This window comes from Amblyomma americanum, chromosome 3 (genome assembly GCF_052857255.1).
Source record: "Amblyomma americanum isolate KBUSLIRL-KWMA chromosome 3, ASM5285725v1, whole genome shotgun sequence".
Classification (NCBI taxonomy): Eukaryota; Metazoa; Arthropoda; class Arachnida; order Ixodida; family Ixodidae; genus Amblyomma; species Amblyomma americanum.
In genome coordinates, this window is record NC_135499.1 from 79622395 (window position 1) to 79637398 (window position 15004).

A 15004-nucleotide genomic window follows, 5' to 3' on the forward strand; every position below is an offset into this window, starting at 1 on the left:
ATTGGACAGCCCGGGTAGCTTCAGTTCCTGGGGAATCCCCTGCCTGTGTTGCAGACATCGAAGAAATAGATTACGTAGCTTATCATACAAAGCGACACACTCTACAACTCACTTATGCCCACGTACTTTGCATGCGAGATCTGTCTGTCCCATTATTTTCTGTTCTCCCTCTCTCTCTGCCTGATATGCATATCAGCTTCACCTCAAGCACGCCGTCATTTCATATCAGCTTTCTTTAAGTTGTGCACTGCATAGCGGTGACGAGCTCATGATGAAGGAGGTGCGTCTTGGCGTTGCTGCATGAGCAAGTCACATTAAGGCCGCATTTATGGCCCTATACGTCGCTAGGGAACCAGATACAACGGCATCTGGTTTCCCAATTCTAGTCCCACTCGGTCAGTCTGGCATGTTAATTACACGGGAAGAGATTTAGCGCGAAGAAGGCAAAGAGACCGAAAAGGCGCCAAATGGTCTCACGTACATGGGTGTCCTTTATCCGATATTGTGTCCGGTTCTTGATGCTTCTTATTGCTTACTCTGGAATTCTTTCGACTGGGTTGAACGCCTCCTATTCGCTGCAATATTTTCGTACTTTACGGTCACATGGCATTGTAGGAAATGTCGCACTGGCGTTACATCCTGGTTTTACAGATACAATGTCTTACGGCGACTATGTGTTGCAAAGCCAGACCGGCACCTTTTCATTTAGTGGCTCAGGCATCCCTCTGCTGAGCCAAACGTCGCGAATCAAATCGAGGCCCCGGCAGTCGGAACTCCACACAAATGCGGAGAACATCTGAAGAAAAGCCGAGTACCCAGCAGCAGCCGTGAAATCTGAAAAATTAATAAGTGCTGATTATTTCGCGCGTGTTGTTCACTGAGGAACTACGATAGTTAATTGGCAAAACGCTGCGATATTCGTATGCCCTTTGCCGGTATTGCTGCAAGCCGGGAAATGCACGCGTTTATCTTTCTGGGCGCCGCGAGCCGTTATCGTGAGTTACGTGGAGGAGACCTCTTCAGAGGATTTCTTTTCGGACCTTTATCTCCAGCTACAACAACCATGAGAGGCATCAGAAGAAACGAGTCGTCACAAGTGAAAGCTCGTCCAACTGCGATGGTGCGGATGCAACAGTGTTTATTTTGGGCACTGGTAGCGCTGCAAACGTGCGAGTAATTTCTGTTGCTTTCTTATTATGTACACAATGCGAGACTGATTTAGGAATTTAATACCCGCTCAGGAATGAATAGCCGCAGCTGATTGTATTTATTGTAGACTTTATTTGGCACCGCTTCACACTAGAGGACCGCCAAAAAACGTAAAATTAATCGTGATGGGTAGCATGAAGCCCGGACAGTTGTAACTGTTTTGAACATCTCATAACTCTCAGCGGTCGCTTCAATCGAGATAGGGCTAATGAAGTGGCCATAAAATTAGTCTGCCACGAAATAAGGAAACAGGTCTTGTCCTCTAGTGGTAATGCGCACGTGCTCCGTACATGACCGCCGAGATCCACGCCTAAAGATGGAGACCTCTCAGATTTTCAAGAGAAGTGGCGCTTTCATCCAAACTTCCTTTACTCAACCTGGATAAGAGAGACACGCCGGCTCCTGTTTACTCTGATAGCGACCTAAAGAGCCTGGCGATGTTATGTCCGCACTCGATCAATAGCCTCACAACACAGTGGGAGCAGAATCCGGCGGGCGTCTTTGTCGGAGTGGAAAGTCATCCGGCAGTTTTCTCCACCGCTCTCTCCCACAGAAAGAGCTGTAGAGTCGACGGACTTCCGCGAACGCAAATGCCAGGTTGTGCAATGCACAGCCTGAAGGATTTACTGGTCTTCAGCCTGCAGCTTCAGGGCGCTACTGTATGCTGCGAAGCAGCAATTAGTATGTCATGACGAAATTAGTATGTCGAGATTAGTATGTAATGACAGTGTATTTATTGAAACTAAGCAATGTTGTGCATTTTGAAATTAGGTAACTCCAGTTCAAAGGTGAGCAAACCTCGCTCTGCTCTTTTGTTTACGCTAAGTTGCCTAAATTCAGAATAGCCTAATTTTGTTTATTACGAAATATTCTTTTTTTTTCACGCTGATCGCCAGTATAAAGGAAGCTGCCACACATTCGTATCTCGTGCGTATTTTCTGCGTCGGAGCAGGCTATCTCATAAATCGTGGTATTCTCCGCCTAGGCAGATATTTTCCAGTTTTCGATCGTGACCGTGATGAGCTACCGGCAACGGCACTAACTAGGTCAAATTAGCTAAGTTGCCGTTCATGGAAGATGTGTAATTATTTCTTTCTTTTTCCTGAAATCGCTGCAGAGACGCCAATAGCACCTACTATGCATTTAAAGCCTAACACCATCCTTTTATGAAACGCAACACAAGCAGTTAAAAAGGAATGAAACTAAGTACATGAGACGGCCGCCAGTTCATTTCAAGAGCTGTACACTGAAGCGCGTACTATGTGTATAGTTTCGGGATCATTTGCCTATTTATATCGCGTAAGGTTTTAGCAGACAACAGCCGAAGAGCTACCGGTAATAAATATGGCTGTACTCAGCGACATCTTTCCTTGGAAAAGAAGGAAATGGAACGGGAGAGCAGCCTCCGTTGGTATTTAATTCTGCCAAATATTTCGAACCCACTGGTATATCTGGCCGCCTGACGGGCTGCTCTCTATTTGGTGTCTCCAATCCGTAGTTCGGGTAGCTGGCGCCACATACGAAAGCTTCTTGTAATTAGTTGTATCCAGCAAATTTGCTGTAATCATGTAGCAATAGTGTTTTTTTCTTCGAATTTCATCATTGGAAGTTGCCTGCAGTGTTATAAATATGCTTTAAATAACCAACATTGAAAATATACTGCGTTTTAGGGGAAACTGATAACAGCATCTGGTGATTTTAATCAGATACGAAGGATAAGGGGCGTGTTTCGTTTGCGTATCTTGCACTACATTGCAAGAAAAAGTTGTCGCGGAGTATAGGTCAAGTCAGCCAGCGCAAGTGCAGCATATGCCGAAAGCCTAATTATTCCTTTCTTGCTTCGGTTTCTGCATATGCAGGGTAGACGTACATGCCACGTATCTGTCTGCAGGCTAACACCCTCCGTTTTGTTAGACTCAACATTACAAGTTATAGGGCAACTGCAAAGGTTTTAGAATTGGAAGAGATTGAAAGGATCGAATGTGTAAAACATGCAGGTAAACAACACAAAGTCCTTTTTTGGCTACGATTTTAAATGGTAACGTAATCGTTGATTAAGATCATGGCACGGTGGCTTTCTAGTTTCTCCGCAGCAGAGTGCGCGATTGGGGGGGGGGGGCGCAAAGGGAGAAGCAGAGTATGATGACGTCGTTCGGAGTATAACTCCATTTCCTACGCATAAGCGCTTCCTTTGATTGAGCAAAATCATAGAGAAAGGAAAAAAAAGAGAGGCGGTTACGTCACATTTTTTGAAGCTGGCAACCAGCTGCGTTTCCCCTTACTTGGCCGCCGTCTCACCGCACTTGCGCATGCGCAGCAGGCATTGCAGCAGACGACGTCGCTACGGCCAGCGTTGGTATTCGCTGCGCCGGCGGCCAAAGACTCCCAGTAGTCATTGCGAAAGCGCGTGACTTCCGGCACAATTCCGGCATGCAGCTCGGAGGGCGAGGGCCTCTCCTTGTTTTCCTTCCTCCATGAGCAAAACCAACGCCACTGAAGGCAAGGCCACAGGCGAGCGTTGTTTGGCAGCATCCAACGACGGAGGAAACACGTAATATTACGACAGCGGAAATTTGAAATCTTTCTGTGTTTAACATACCACTCAGCTTCTCCGTGCACCCCTCCCTCCACTCCACTCCCTGCGGTGCTTTGAGGACAACCTGAAATTTGATCGCTGATTATTACTTCACAATTTTAAGTGGCAGCACAACAAAGCTTGCCTCGTTTTAATTAGAGCCTAAGTGATTTGAGTCCGTGAATATCACCGAATTCTCAAAAAGTGGTGCAGCTGGTCTTTAAAACGGCACCCAACTAAATAAATCATAGCGTTGCTAGAATAAGTTCAAGTTCTTTACTCTCAAAGAGAAGCAAACTGCGGCCCTTCCTACATGCATAGTTTTGGAATTCTCTTAACTGCCTTTATCAGGTGAGATGTCAGCAGACAAACGCCACTACAGCCGGCTTGTCAGTGCGAACAGCAGGCGCAAACCTCGCAGATGATAAGCGTGCTTTAGTGGCGTCTGTCTGCTAAAATATGGCACGGTATCCTGTTGTCTGGCAGCGCGAGGCGATAAACGCCGAATCGGCAATAAAAACGTGGGATTCTGCAATCATGCTGCTTCGGTTCCTCCTAGTACATCACTGCGGCGGTGATAGGCGGTGTGCCGTCGCATCTTACGCCAAGAGGAAACACTGTCTCATGAGTTTATAACATTATTCAGGCAACATGAATTTGTCAGAAAGCCCATACGCCTGCGAGGGTGCATTACTTCCGCTATAAATAAAGTAAAATAAATTCGTCACTGGAGCACTACGAAACTGCTACCCTTATATATATATATATATATATATATATATATATATATATATATATATATATATATATATATATATATATATATATATATATATATATATATATATATATATATATATATATATAGCAAATGGGTGAAGAGCAGGCTCTTTGCAATAAAATTTCAGTTTCTCCTTCAGCCCGTAAGTCCACTAAACTCGCATCTAGGCAGTTCAGCTCACAGTCTTAATTTTTTACTGCTCTTCTTTATTTCTCGAAGTAAGTTTATCATTACCATTTTGCAGCACTCGATTAGCGACGTAGCCTCCTGAATTGTAGGAGTGTATTCCCAAGTGGTTAAACTTAATCACAATTTGGCACAGAGTAACATCAAGACGGAAGGAAAAAGTACTTGCGGCACAAACGGCATTAAAAACATTCAGATCGCAAGAGGTGAAAACCGTGCATTAACTCTTCGTGACAGCAGCAACCTTCTGCTCCACGTGACCCTCTTCAGCGCCAGCCTAACGACATGTCTGATCTAAAATAGCCACATGTTGCAGCGATATCTTTGCTGGCGCGAAGCGCTTATGTGATATCCTATATGGGGCACCCTGCTGTATAGTATGCACAGAAGGAGGGCTTATCAGACAGCAGTGTCGTTTGTTCCCTGTGCATTCTTTCCTGACCGATCTTACAAATAATTCTTGCGCTGTCTGACGTCAGTATTAGTAGAGTGACAACTTATTAGCAGACATATATTTTTAATTTTTCACAATAACTAACATCGGAACTCCGTCGCATCGGTTGGAATATCAATTGAGTTTGTGTTTTAGGTGCTGCTGCCCCACGTACGGCCACAGGCGAGGATGGCATGGCCAAATGCGATTTCGACAAGATTGTGAAGTGTCTCGAAAAGCAGGTGCGTTGGATACCCAAGATATTTACTGAGTGGCAACCAAGCACGAGTTCCATCCACGGCGACAACGCGTTCTTCAGAAAAATATGCAGGTATCTCTATGGGAAATTTTGTTCCCCTTTCGGAACTGCCATATAGAATTTGAGTTTACAGACGAAGTGACCTAACTACAGGCAACTGATACCTCACATTTCATTTGCATCTGCCGGTTCAGTGGACAAATTAAAGTTGCAGTGCACTGCGTGATGTTGGAAGTGGAACTAGAATGCCGCTGCGAGCAATACAGAGAGGCCATTTCGCGTATGCTACCTCGCAAGCACAAAAATAATAAATATTCATGCTCGAGAAAATAAGAGAACGTAGGGAAAAACCTGAGTACGTACGCTGCTGCCAAGTCTGCGTTTTTTACCTTATGTCCTATGTTCTCCTTCTTGCCGACCTCCAGAATTATACAACACAAGACGAGGCATCCTACATACCGAAGCAACACCACACCCCCAAATTTCAGGCACAAACACAGCCGCCTCCCTGGACACCGGCACAACCCGAAGTGCAGCAATCCTCAGAACCACGAACACGACAGAGGCAGAACGGCTTGTTGTATACATGTGTCTACAGCTCACATCCGCAGCCTGCGCACACACCACGCTACCATCTGTGTAGACTCTCAAGCAGCACACATATTTTCGTAAAAACATCATTCCTTCATCTTCAGCCCAAATAGTATCTACGCTGCCAGCCCCATAGCAACAGGACTGCATCTTTGGAAATGAACATGCTTGTGCGTTTTCCCGCGAACGTAGCGTCCGAGCGCCAGTTGGCATCCTCCCCAGCCCACAGCCGTGCGCTTACACCAAAAACGAGCTCCTCGAATACCGCCCATTAATACAGCTCTACACGAAAGCAGCAACATGTGCCTTCCTCTTCATTCCACACTAGACCACCTAGAAAGCACACACTAGAAACAACTTCAATCAAGCTCATTCCCCATCCGCTCAGTTTGCTCACCTGTTCCCCCAGCCCCCTTCCCTCCGCACTGTACAATTTGATGAGCTAGTACACCCCCCCCCCTCGCGTATATCACTACATCTAGGAATGCCCATATCAACTCGGTGTTCTATACATTCTTTCTTCCAACTCAACCACCTCGGTGACCGCCCTTCTGGCCACACGATCGGTTGACCAGGCCAGGCTAGAGGAGAATGTCAGAGGCCTGTTTAACTATGCAGCCCTGCCAGGAAGCCCTCCGTTTACGAACGTACCACGTTTCTTAAAAAATAACAAGGCTGCCGCGACCGCTTCAACGGTTGACTTGCGGCGGGGCAGTGAAGCGGCTGCGAGGACAAGCTGCGTGATGCGAATTTGAGCCATCGTTATTTTTAAATGACAACAAGTCTTTTTTGATTCATTCGATCGTGGGCTGGTCCTTCAGCAGCCACACCTTGAGTACGTCACTTGACGCTATCTAGCGCCCACCTTCTAAACAAGCATAAACAAAAACAAAAAACTCACCCTGCATTGTATGGGGTGATTGCGTTGAATTGTGGAGAGCGACCAAACGCGAATCAACAAGTGACGCTCAATAGCATCCGGTTTCAAATGCAATGCGATTATTTATGAGTGATTTTGTTTTTCCCGGCGAAGTCGAACCGTTCAGACGAAAGAAGGCGCTGAGATTACAGGCTCTGTTTGTAGCTATACCTTAATTCTTTTTCTGCACACTGGTGTTCAGTGCGCGTGCGTATTCTCCCCACCTATATATCTTACACCATAGACAAGACCGACGCATTACCCATGCCCATTTTTGCAGCGCAGGTGCCTGAATAATATATATATATATTTATGTATATTACCAGAAAAGGTAAAGGAAATGAGGGGCTCGTTTTGACAAACATATTAACGAAACCAACAGTCGCCGAAACCAAGGGGCATAGGGGAATGTTTTTAATATTTTTTTTGTAGTGCCAATCAATCGGTTTAAAGAAAATACTTATAAAGCAGCAGAAAAAACAACCATGCCGCCGGTGGGATCCGAACCCACGACCTCCGAATATCGCGTCCGGTGCTCTTACCAACTGAGCTACGGAGACGGCTGTCCAATCTGCTGCTTTCGTGGGTATTTATGTTTACTGCGTGTAAGCGAACCTTGAGAGTGTTCACCAGCGCCACCCTCGACCATAGCGGTTGGCGTAGCACGACCTGTAATACCGCGAGTGTGACGTAGAACGTCATCTAACGACGAGGGCGGAAACTGTGCGAGAGCCCTCTTATGCTACCTATGGCAACAACACTGCCAGAACCGAGACCCCCGTTAAGCTATTAGCAGAAAACGTAAAGGAAATGAGGGGCTCGTTTTAACAATCATATTAAGGAAGCCAACAGTCACCGAAACCAAGGGGCATAGGGGGATGTTTTTAATCTTTTTTTGTAGTGCCGATCAATCGGTTTAAAGAAAATTACTTATAAAGCAGAAGAAAAAACAACCATGCCGCCGGTGGGATCCGAACCCACGACCTCCGAATATCGCGTCAGGTTGTGAGGGGAAATGGCCCCCAGCAGGTTCGAGCGTCCTCCGAGGTGGGGCCCCGGAGGATCCAGAAAAGTCGTCCCAGACCGTGCACGTCCGTAGATGTAACAAAAATGGTTTACTTAATATAAGAGAGCAGTCACTGATGAGTATGGAGCTGTGCGGCTGAGGGTCGAGGAGTGGCTCCGGTGTGAGGTTCCGCGGCCCGTCGCCGGAGAGGCGCCGGGGCCAGGTACCTCCGCAGGGTTGTTCTTCCTGCGGCCGGAAGCCGGGCGCGGAGCACCAGCACCGGTGGCGCTGACGACGCACCAGAAAGGTGACGGCCGCCCAGGTCTGGGCACCCGGGCACGGCCAGGAAGGCACCCTTTCACGGCAGGGGGTCCCAGCCACGGGACGGCAGGCACGATCCCACAGCAAGGCCGGCAGGATCTCCGGGCAGGCAGCACCTGCCTGTTCCCGGCACGGCGCCCGCACTCCGAGGCAGCGAGCGACAGGCAGGAGACACGAGACAGCAGGCTCCTGGTTGAGCAGAACTGAGCGAGGACGGCTTCCCCAGGCCTGGTCACCCGGGTTCAAGAAGCCGTTCAGCCGTGACCTCGCCTGCTCCGTTGCTCGAGCTCGTCTCCTCGTGCAGTTCGCGCCGCGCCCCGCGTCTCACTTCCTTTTCTTCACCTTCCTTCTCCCGCCTGAGCGAGCGTCAGGCCGCCGCTAGAGCTGAGGGCGCTGGTGGCGCATCCCACAGGTGCTCTTACCAACTGAGCTACGGCGACGGCTGTCCAATCTGCTGCTTTCGTGGGTATTTATGTTTACTGCGTGTAAGCGAACCTTGAGAGTGTTCACCAGCGCCACCCTCGACCATAGCAGTGGGCGTAGCACGACCTGTAATACCGCGAGTGTGACGTAGGACGTCATCTAACGATGAGGGCGGAAACTATGCGAGAGCCCTCTTATGCTACCTATGGCAACAACATTGCCAGAACCGAGACCCCCGTTAAGCTATTAGCAGAAAAGGTAAAGGAAATGAGGGGCTCGTTTTGACAAACATATTAAGGAAGCCAACAGTCACCGAAACCAAGGGGCATAGGGGAATGTTTTTAATCTTTTTTTGTAGTGCCAATCAATCGGTTTAAAGAAAATTACTTATAAAGCAGCAGAAAAAACAACCATGCCGCCGGTGGGATACGAACCCACGACCTCCGAATATCGCGTCCGGTGCTCTTACCAACTGAGCTACAGCGACGGCTGTCCAATCTGCTGCTTTCGTGGGTATTTATGTTTACTGCGTGTAAGCGAACCTTGAGAGTGTTCAGCAGCGCCACCCTCGACCATAGTGGTGGGCGTAGCACGACCTGTAATACCGCGAGTGTGACGTAGAACGTCATCTAACGACGAGGGCGGAAACTGTGCGAGAGCCCTCTTATGCTACCTATGGCAACAACACTGCCAGAACCGAGACCCCCGTTAAGCTATTAGCAGAAAAGGTAAAGGAAATGAGGGGCTCGTTTTGACAAACATATTAAGGAAGCCAAGTCACCGAAACCAAGGGGCATAGGGGAATGTTTTTAATCTTTTTTTTTGTAGTGCCAATCAATCGGTTTAAAGAAAATTACTTATAAAGGAGCAGAAAAAACAACCATGCCGCCGGTGGGATACGAACCCACGACCTCCGAATATCGCATCCGGTGCTCTTACCAACTGAGCTACAGCGACGGCTGTCCAATCTGCTGCTTTCGTGGGTATTTATGTTTACTGCGTGTAAGCGAACCTTGAGAGTGTTCACCAGCGCCACCCTCGTCCATAGCGGTGGGCGTAGCACGACCTGTAATACCGCGAGTGTGACGTAGAACGTCGTGGACGAGCTATAGCGTGGCACGTCCAGAGGAGAAGATTTCAAGAGTGACAGCTGGTCAACGCCGACATGACGCTGAAGGTTCAAGTCAGCAGGCAGCTGAAGGAACCAGGTGAAAAAGACGAGGGCGGAAACTGTGCGAGAGCGATATTCGGAGGTCGTGGGTTCGGATCCCACCGGCGGCATGGTTGTTTTTTCTGCTGCTTTATAAGTAATTTTCTTTAAACCGATTGATTGGCACTACAAAAAAAGATTGAAAACATTCCCCTATGCCCCTTGGTTTCGGTGACTGCTTCCTTAATATGTTTTTCAAAACGAGCCCCTCATTTCCTTTACCTTTTCTGCTAATAGCTTAACGGGGGTCTCGGTTCTGGCAGTGTTGTTGCCATAGGTAGCATAAGAGGGCTCTCGCACAGTTTCCGCCCTCGTTGTTAGATGACGCTCTACGTCACACTCGCGGTATTACAGGTCATGCTACGCCCACCGCTATGGTCGAGGGTGGCGCTGGTGAACACTCTCAAGGTTCGCTTACACGCAGTAGACATGAATACCCACGAAAGCAGCAGATTGGACAGCCGTCGCCGTAGCTCAGTTGGTAAGAGCCCCGGACGCGATATTCGGAGGTCGTGGGTTCGGATCCCACCGGCGGCATGGTTGTTTTTTCTGCTGCTTTATAAGTAATTTTCTTTAAACCGATTGATTGGCACTACAAGAAAAAAGATTAAAAACATTCCCCTATGCCCCTTGGTTTCGGTGACTGCTGGCTTCCTTAATATGTTTGTCAAAACGAGCCCCTCATTTCCTTTACCTTTTCTGCTAATAGCTTAACGGGGGTCTCGGTTCTGGCAGTGTTGTTGCCATAGGTAGCATAAGAGGGCTCTCGCACAGTTTCCGCCCTCGTTGTTAGAAGACGCTCTACGTCACACTCGCGGTATTACAGGTCGTGCTACGCCCACCGCTATGGTCGAGGGTGGCGCTGGTGAACACTCTCAAGGTTCGCTTACACGCAGTAAACATGAATACCCACGAAAGCAGCAGATTGGACAGCCGTCGCCGTAGCTCAGTTGGTAAGAGCACCGGACGCGATATTCGGAGGTCGTGGGTTAGGATCCCACCGGCGGCATGGTTGTTTTTTCTGCTGCTTTATAAGTAATTTTCTTTAAACCGATTGATTGTCACTACAAAAAGGAAATTAAAAACATTCCCCTATGCCCCTTGGTTTCGGTGACTGTTGGCTTCCTTAATATGTTTGTCAAAACGAGCCCCTCATTTCCTTTACCTTTTCTGCTAATAGCTTAGCGGGGGTCTCGGTTCTGGCAGTGTTGTTGCCATAGGTAGCATAAGAGGGCTCTCGCACAGTTTCCGCCCTCGTCGTTAGATGACGTTCTACGTCACACTCGCGGTATTACAGGTCGTGCTACGCCCACCGCTATGGTCGAGGGTGGCGCTGGTGAACACTCTCAAGGTTCGCTTACACGCAGTAAACATGAATACCCACGAAAGCAGCAGATTGGACAGCCGTCGCCGTAGCTCAGTTGGTAAGAGCACCGGACGCGATATTCGGAGGTCGTGGGCTCGGATCCCACCGGCGGCATGGTTGTTTTTTCTGCTGCTTTATAAGTAATTTTCTTTAAACCGATTGATTGGCACTACAAAAAAAAGATTAAAAACATTCCCCTATGCCCCTTGGTTTCGGTGACTGTTGGCTTCCTTAATATGTTTGAAAAATAGCTTAACGGGGGTCTCGGTTCTGGCAGTGTTGTTGCCATAGGTAGCATAAGAGGGCTCTCGCACAGTTTCCGCCCTCGTCGTTAGATGACGCTCTACGTCACACTCGCGGTATTACAGGTCGTGCTACGCCCACCGCTATGGTCGAGGGTGGCGCTGGTGAACACTCGCAAGGTTCGCTTACACGCAGTAAACATAAATACCGACGAAAGCAGCAGATTGGACAGCCGTCGCCGTAGCTCAGTTGGTAAGAGCACCGGACGCGATATTCAGAGGTCGTGGGTTCGGATCCCACCGGCGGCATGGTTGTTTTTTCTGCTGCTTTATAAGTAATTTTCTTTAAACCGATTGATTGGCACTACAAAAAAAAGATTGAAAACATTCCCCTATGCCCCTTGGTTTCGGTGACTGCTTCCTTAATATGTTTTTCAAAACGAGCCCCTCATTTCCTTTACCTTTTCTGCTAATAGCTTAACGGGGGTCTCGGTTCTGGCAGTGTTGTTGCCATAGGTAGCATAAGAGGGCTCTCGCACAGTTTCCGCCCTCGTTGTTAGATGACGCTCTACGTCACACTCGCGGTATTACAGGTCATGCTACGCCCACCGCTATGGTCGAGGGTGGCGCTGGTGAACACTCTCAAGGTTCGCTTACACGCAGTAGACATGAATACCCACGAAAGCAGCAGATTGGACAGCCGTCGCCGTAGCTCAGTTGGTAAGAGCCCCGGACGCGATATTCGGAGGTCGTGGGTTCGGATCCCACCGGCGGCATGGTTGTTTTTTCTGCTGCTTTATAAGTAATTTTCTTTAAACCGATTGATTGGCACTACAAGAAAAAAGATTAAAAACATTCCCCTATGCCCCTTGGTTTCGGTGACTGCTGGCTTCCTTAATATGTTTGTCAAAACGAGCCCCTCATTTCCTTTACCTTTTCTGCTAATAGCTTAACGGGGGTCTCGGTTCTGGCAGTGTTGTTGCCATAGGTAGCATAAGAGGGCTCTCGCACAGTTTCCGCCCTCGTTGTTAGAAGACGCTCTACGTCACACTCGCGGTATTACAGGTCGTGCTACGCCCACCGCTATGGTCGAGGGTGGCGCTGGTGAACACTCTCAAGGTTCGCTTACACGCAGTAAACATGAATACCCACGAAAGCAGCAGATTGGACAGCCGTCGCCGTAGCTCAGTTGGTAAGAGCACCGGACGCGATATTCGGAGGTCGTGGGTTAGGATCCCACCGGCGGCATGGTTGTTTTTTCTGCTGCTTTATAAGTAATTTTCTTTAAACCGATTGATTGTCACTACAAAAAGGAAATTAAAAACATTCCCCTATGCCCCTTGGTTTCGGTGACTGTTGGCTTCCTTAATATGTTTGTCAAAACGAGCCCCTCATTTCCTTTACCTTTTCTGCTAATAGCTTAGCGGGGGTCTCGGTTCTGGCAGTGTTGTTGCCATAGGTAGCATAAGAGGGCTCTCGCACAGTTTCCGCCCTCGTCGTTAGATGACGTTCTACGTCACACTCGCGGTATTACAGGTCGTGCTACGCCCACCGCTATGGTCGAGGGTGGCGCTGGTGAACACTCTCAAGGTTCGCTTACACGCAGTAAACATGAATACCCACGAAAGCAGCAGATTGGACAGCCGTCGCCGTAGCTCAGTTGGTAAGAGCACCGGACGCGATATTCGGAGGTCGTGGGCTCGGATCCCACCGGCGGCATGGTTGTTTTTTCTGCTGCTTTATAAGTAATTTTCTTTAAACCGATTGATTGGCACTACAAAAAAAAGATTAAAAACATTCCCCTATGCCCCTTGGTTTCGGTGACTGTTGGCTTCCTTAATATGTTTGAAAAATAGCTTAACGGGGGTCTCGGTTCTGGCAGTGTTGTTGCCATAGGTAGCATAAGAGGGCTCTCGCACAGTTTCCGCCCTCGTCGTTAGATGACGCTCTACGTCACACTCGCGGTATTACAGGTCGTGCTACGCCCACCGCTATGGTCGAGGGTGGCGCTGGTGAACACTCGCAAGGTTCGCTTACACGCAGTAAACATAAATACCGACGAAAGCAGCAGATTGGACAGCCGTCGCCGTAGCTCAGTTGGTAAGAGCACCGGACGCGATATTCAGAGGTCGTGGGTTCGGATACCACCGGCGGCATGGTTGTTTTTTCTGCTGCTTTATAAGTAATTTTCTTTAAACCGATTGGTTGGCACTACAAAAAAAAAGATTAAAAACATTCCCCTATGCCCCTTGGTTTCGGCGACTTTTGGCTTCCTTAATATATATTTATGTATATATATATATATATATATATATATATATATATATATATATATATATATATATATATTATATATATATATATATATATATATATATATATATATATATATATATATATGATTCCTTAGGTTACCGTTGCACTTTACGAATTCATCATCGGTATCCTCTTTCTGTCACTTAATTTCGATAGTTTGTGCCTCATTCATTCTTCAAAGTTATGATGCTCAGTTTCCTCTCCACCAGACGTAAAGCCAGCGAGTGCTGGAAAGACAACAAAAGTTATGGTTGCCCTGCACAAAAACAGGCAAGCCTCGACCGCTTCCGGGACGCCAACACCGCTGCACTGACGAAGCTTTGTGAAAACGACATGTCCCTGCTGAAAGGTAAGACAAGCATTGCTCGTTCAATTCTGTTTAATTGACATTTACTCACTAGCTTTTCCAGTGGTAGAGCGGATGGACGAAATGTTTTCGAAGATGACTGTCATGTGGGTAATTTTTAACTCTCCTCAACACGTCTGCACTGTACAAGTACCCACTCCATGCGCTTTGTTATCTGTCCTATGTGTATAAAGTGGTAAGGAACACCCAGCCAGGGTGCAGTAATAAGCTTAGAGACTTGCCGAGAATAACTGTCTGGGCAGACATTAATATTGAAATGACCTGCACTCATTGGTGAAGCGTTTCTAGGAATGCTGGAAGCATGGAAATTTCTGCAGTATACAAAGCGAGTGCGAGGGGCTCTTCCTGGGGTGCACTGGGAAGAAATTATTTTGTGGAGTCAGCCTGTAAAAAAGAAACATTGGTTATCTGGAAAGGAAAGCCGCCGTAACTGTGTCATGTCTTGGTGGAAACCTAGACAGGGCCTTGAAGGAAAAGAGGGACCTGGGAGTGGAAGAAAAAAAGAGTGAAAGAGGTACCATTGAAGAGGTGTCCAGAATAATTCAATTTACACCAACTGGAGATATTTAAAACGCACTGACATCGCGCATCACAAGGAGGCCTTTTGCATTTGGCATCCATTGAAAATGTTTACAGAACAGGTAAAAAGCTTTTTTGGCCTTCTTCACTATGTCAAACGGTGTGCTGTGTGCAGACCTGGTACCATGAGTTAAACTTTATCTGCATATTTGTATAAATTTTCTTAGGCTGTTTTGCTTCTTTTTTTATGTGCAATAACGGTGGTGTCATTTCATGCCCCC

General features: G+C 47.6%; 1 protein-coding gene across 1 annotated transcript in view; it reads left to right on the forward strand.

Annotated features, from left to right (window-relative positions):
- The first annotated feature begins 1047 nt into the window (after positions 1-1047).
- LOC144124685 (uncharacterized) overlaps positions 1048-15004 on the forward strand; it is a 34404-nt gene continuing 20447 nt past the window's right edge. The window contains exons 1-3 of the mRNA XM_077657520.1: positions 1048-1169; positions 5341-5515; positions 14047-14186. Coding sequence (XP_077513646.1) covers positions 1064-1169; positions 5341-5515; positions 14047-14186 — 421 coding nt within the window. The 5' untranslated portion in view covers positions 1048-1063. The remainder of the gene's footprint in view (positions 1170-5340; positions 5516-14046; positions 14187-15004) is intronic.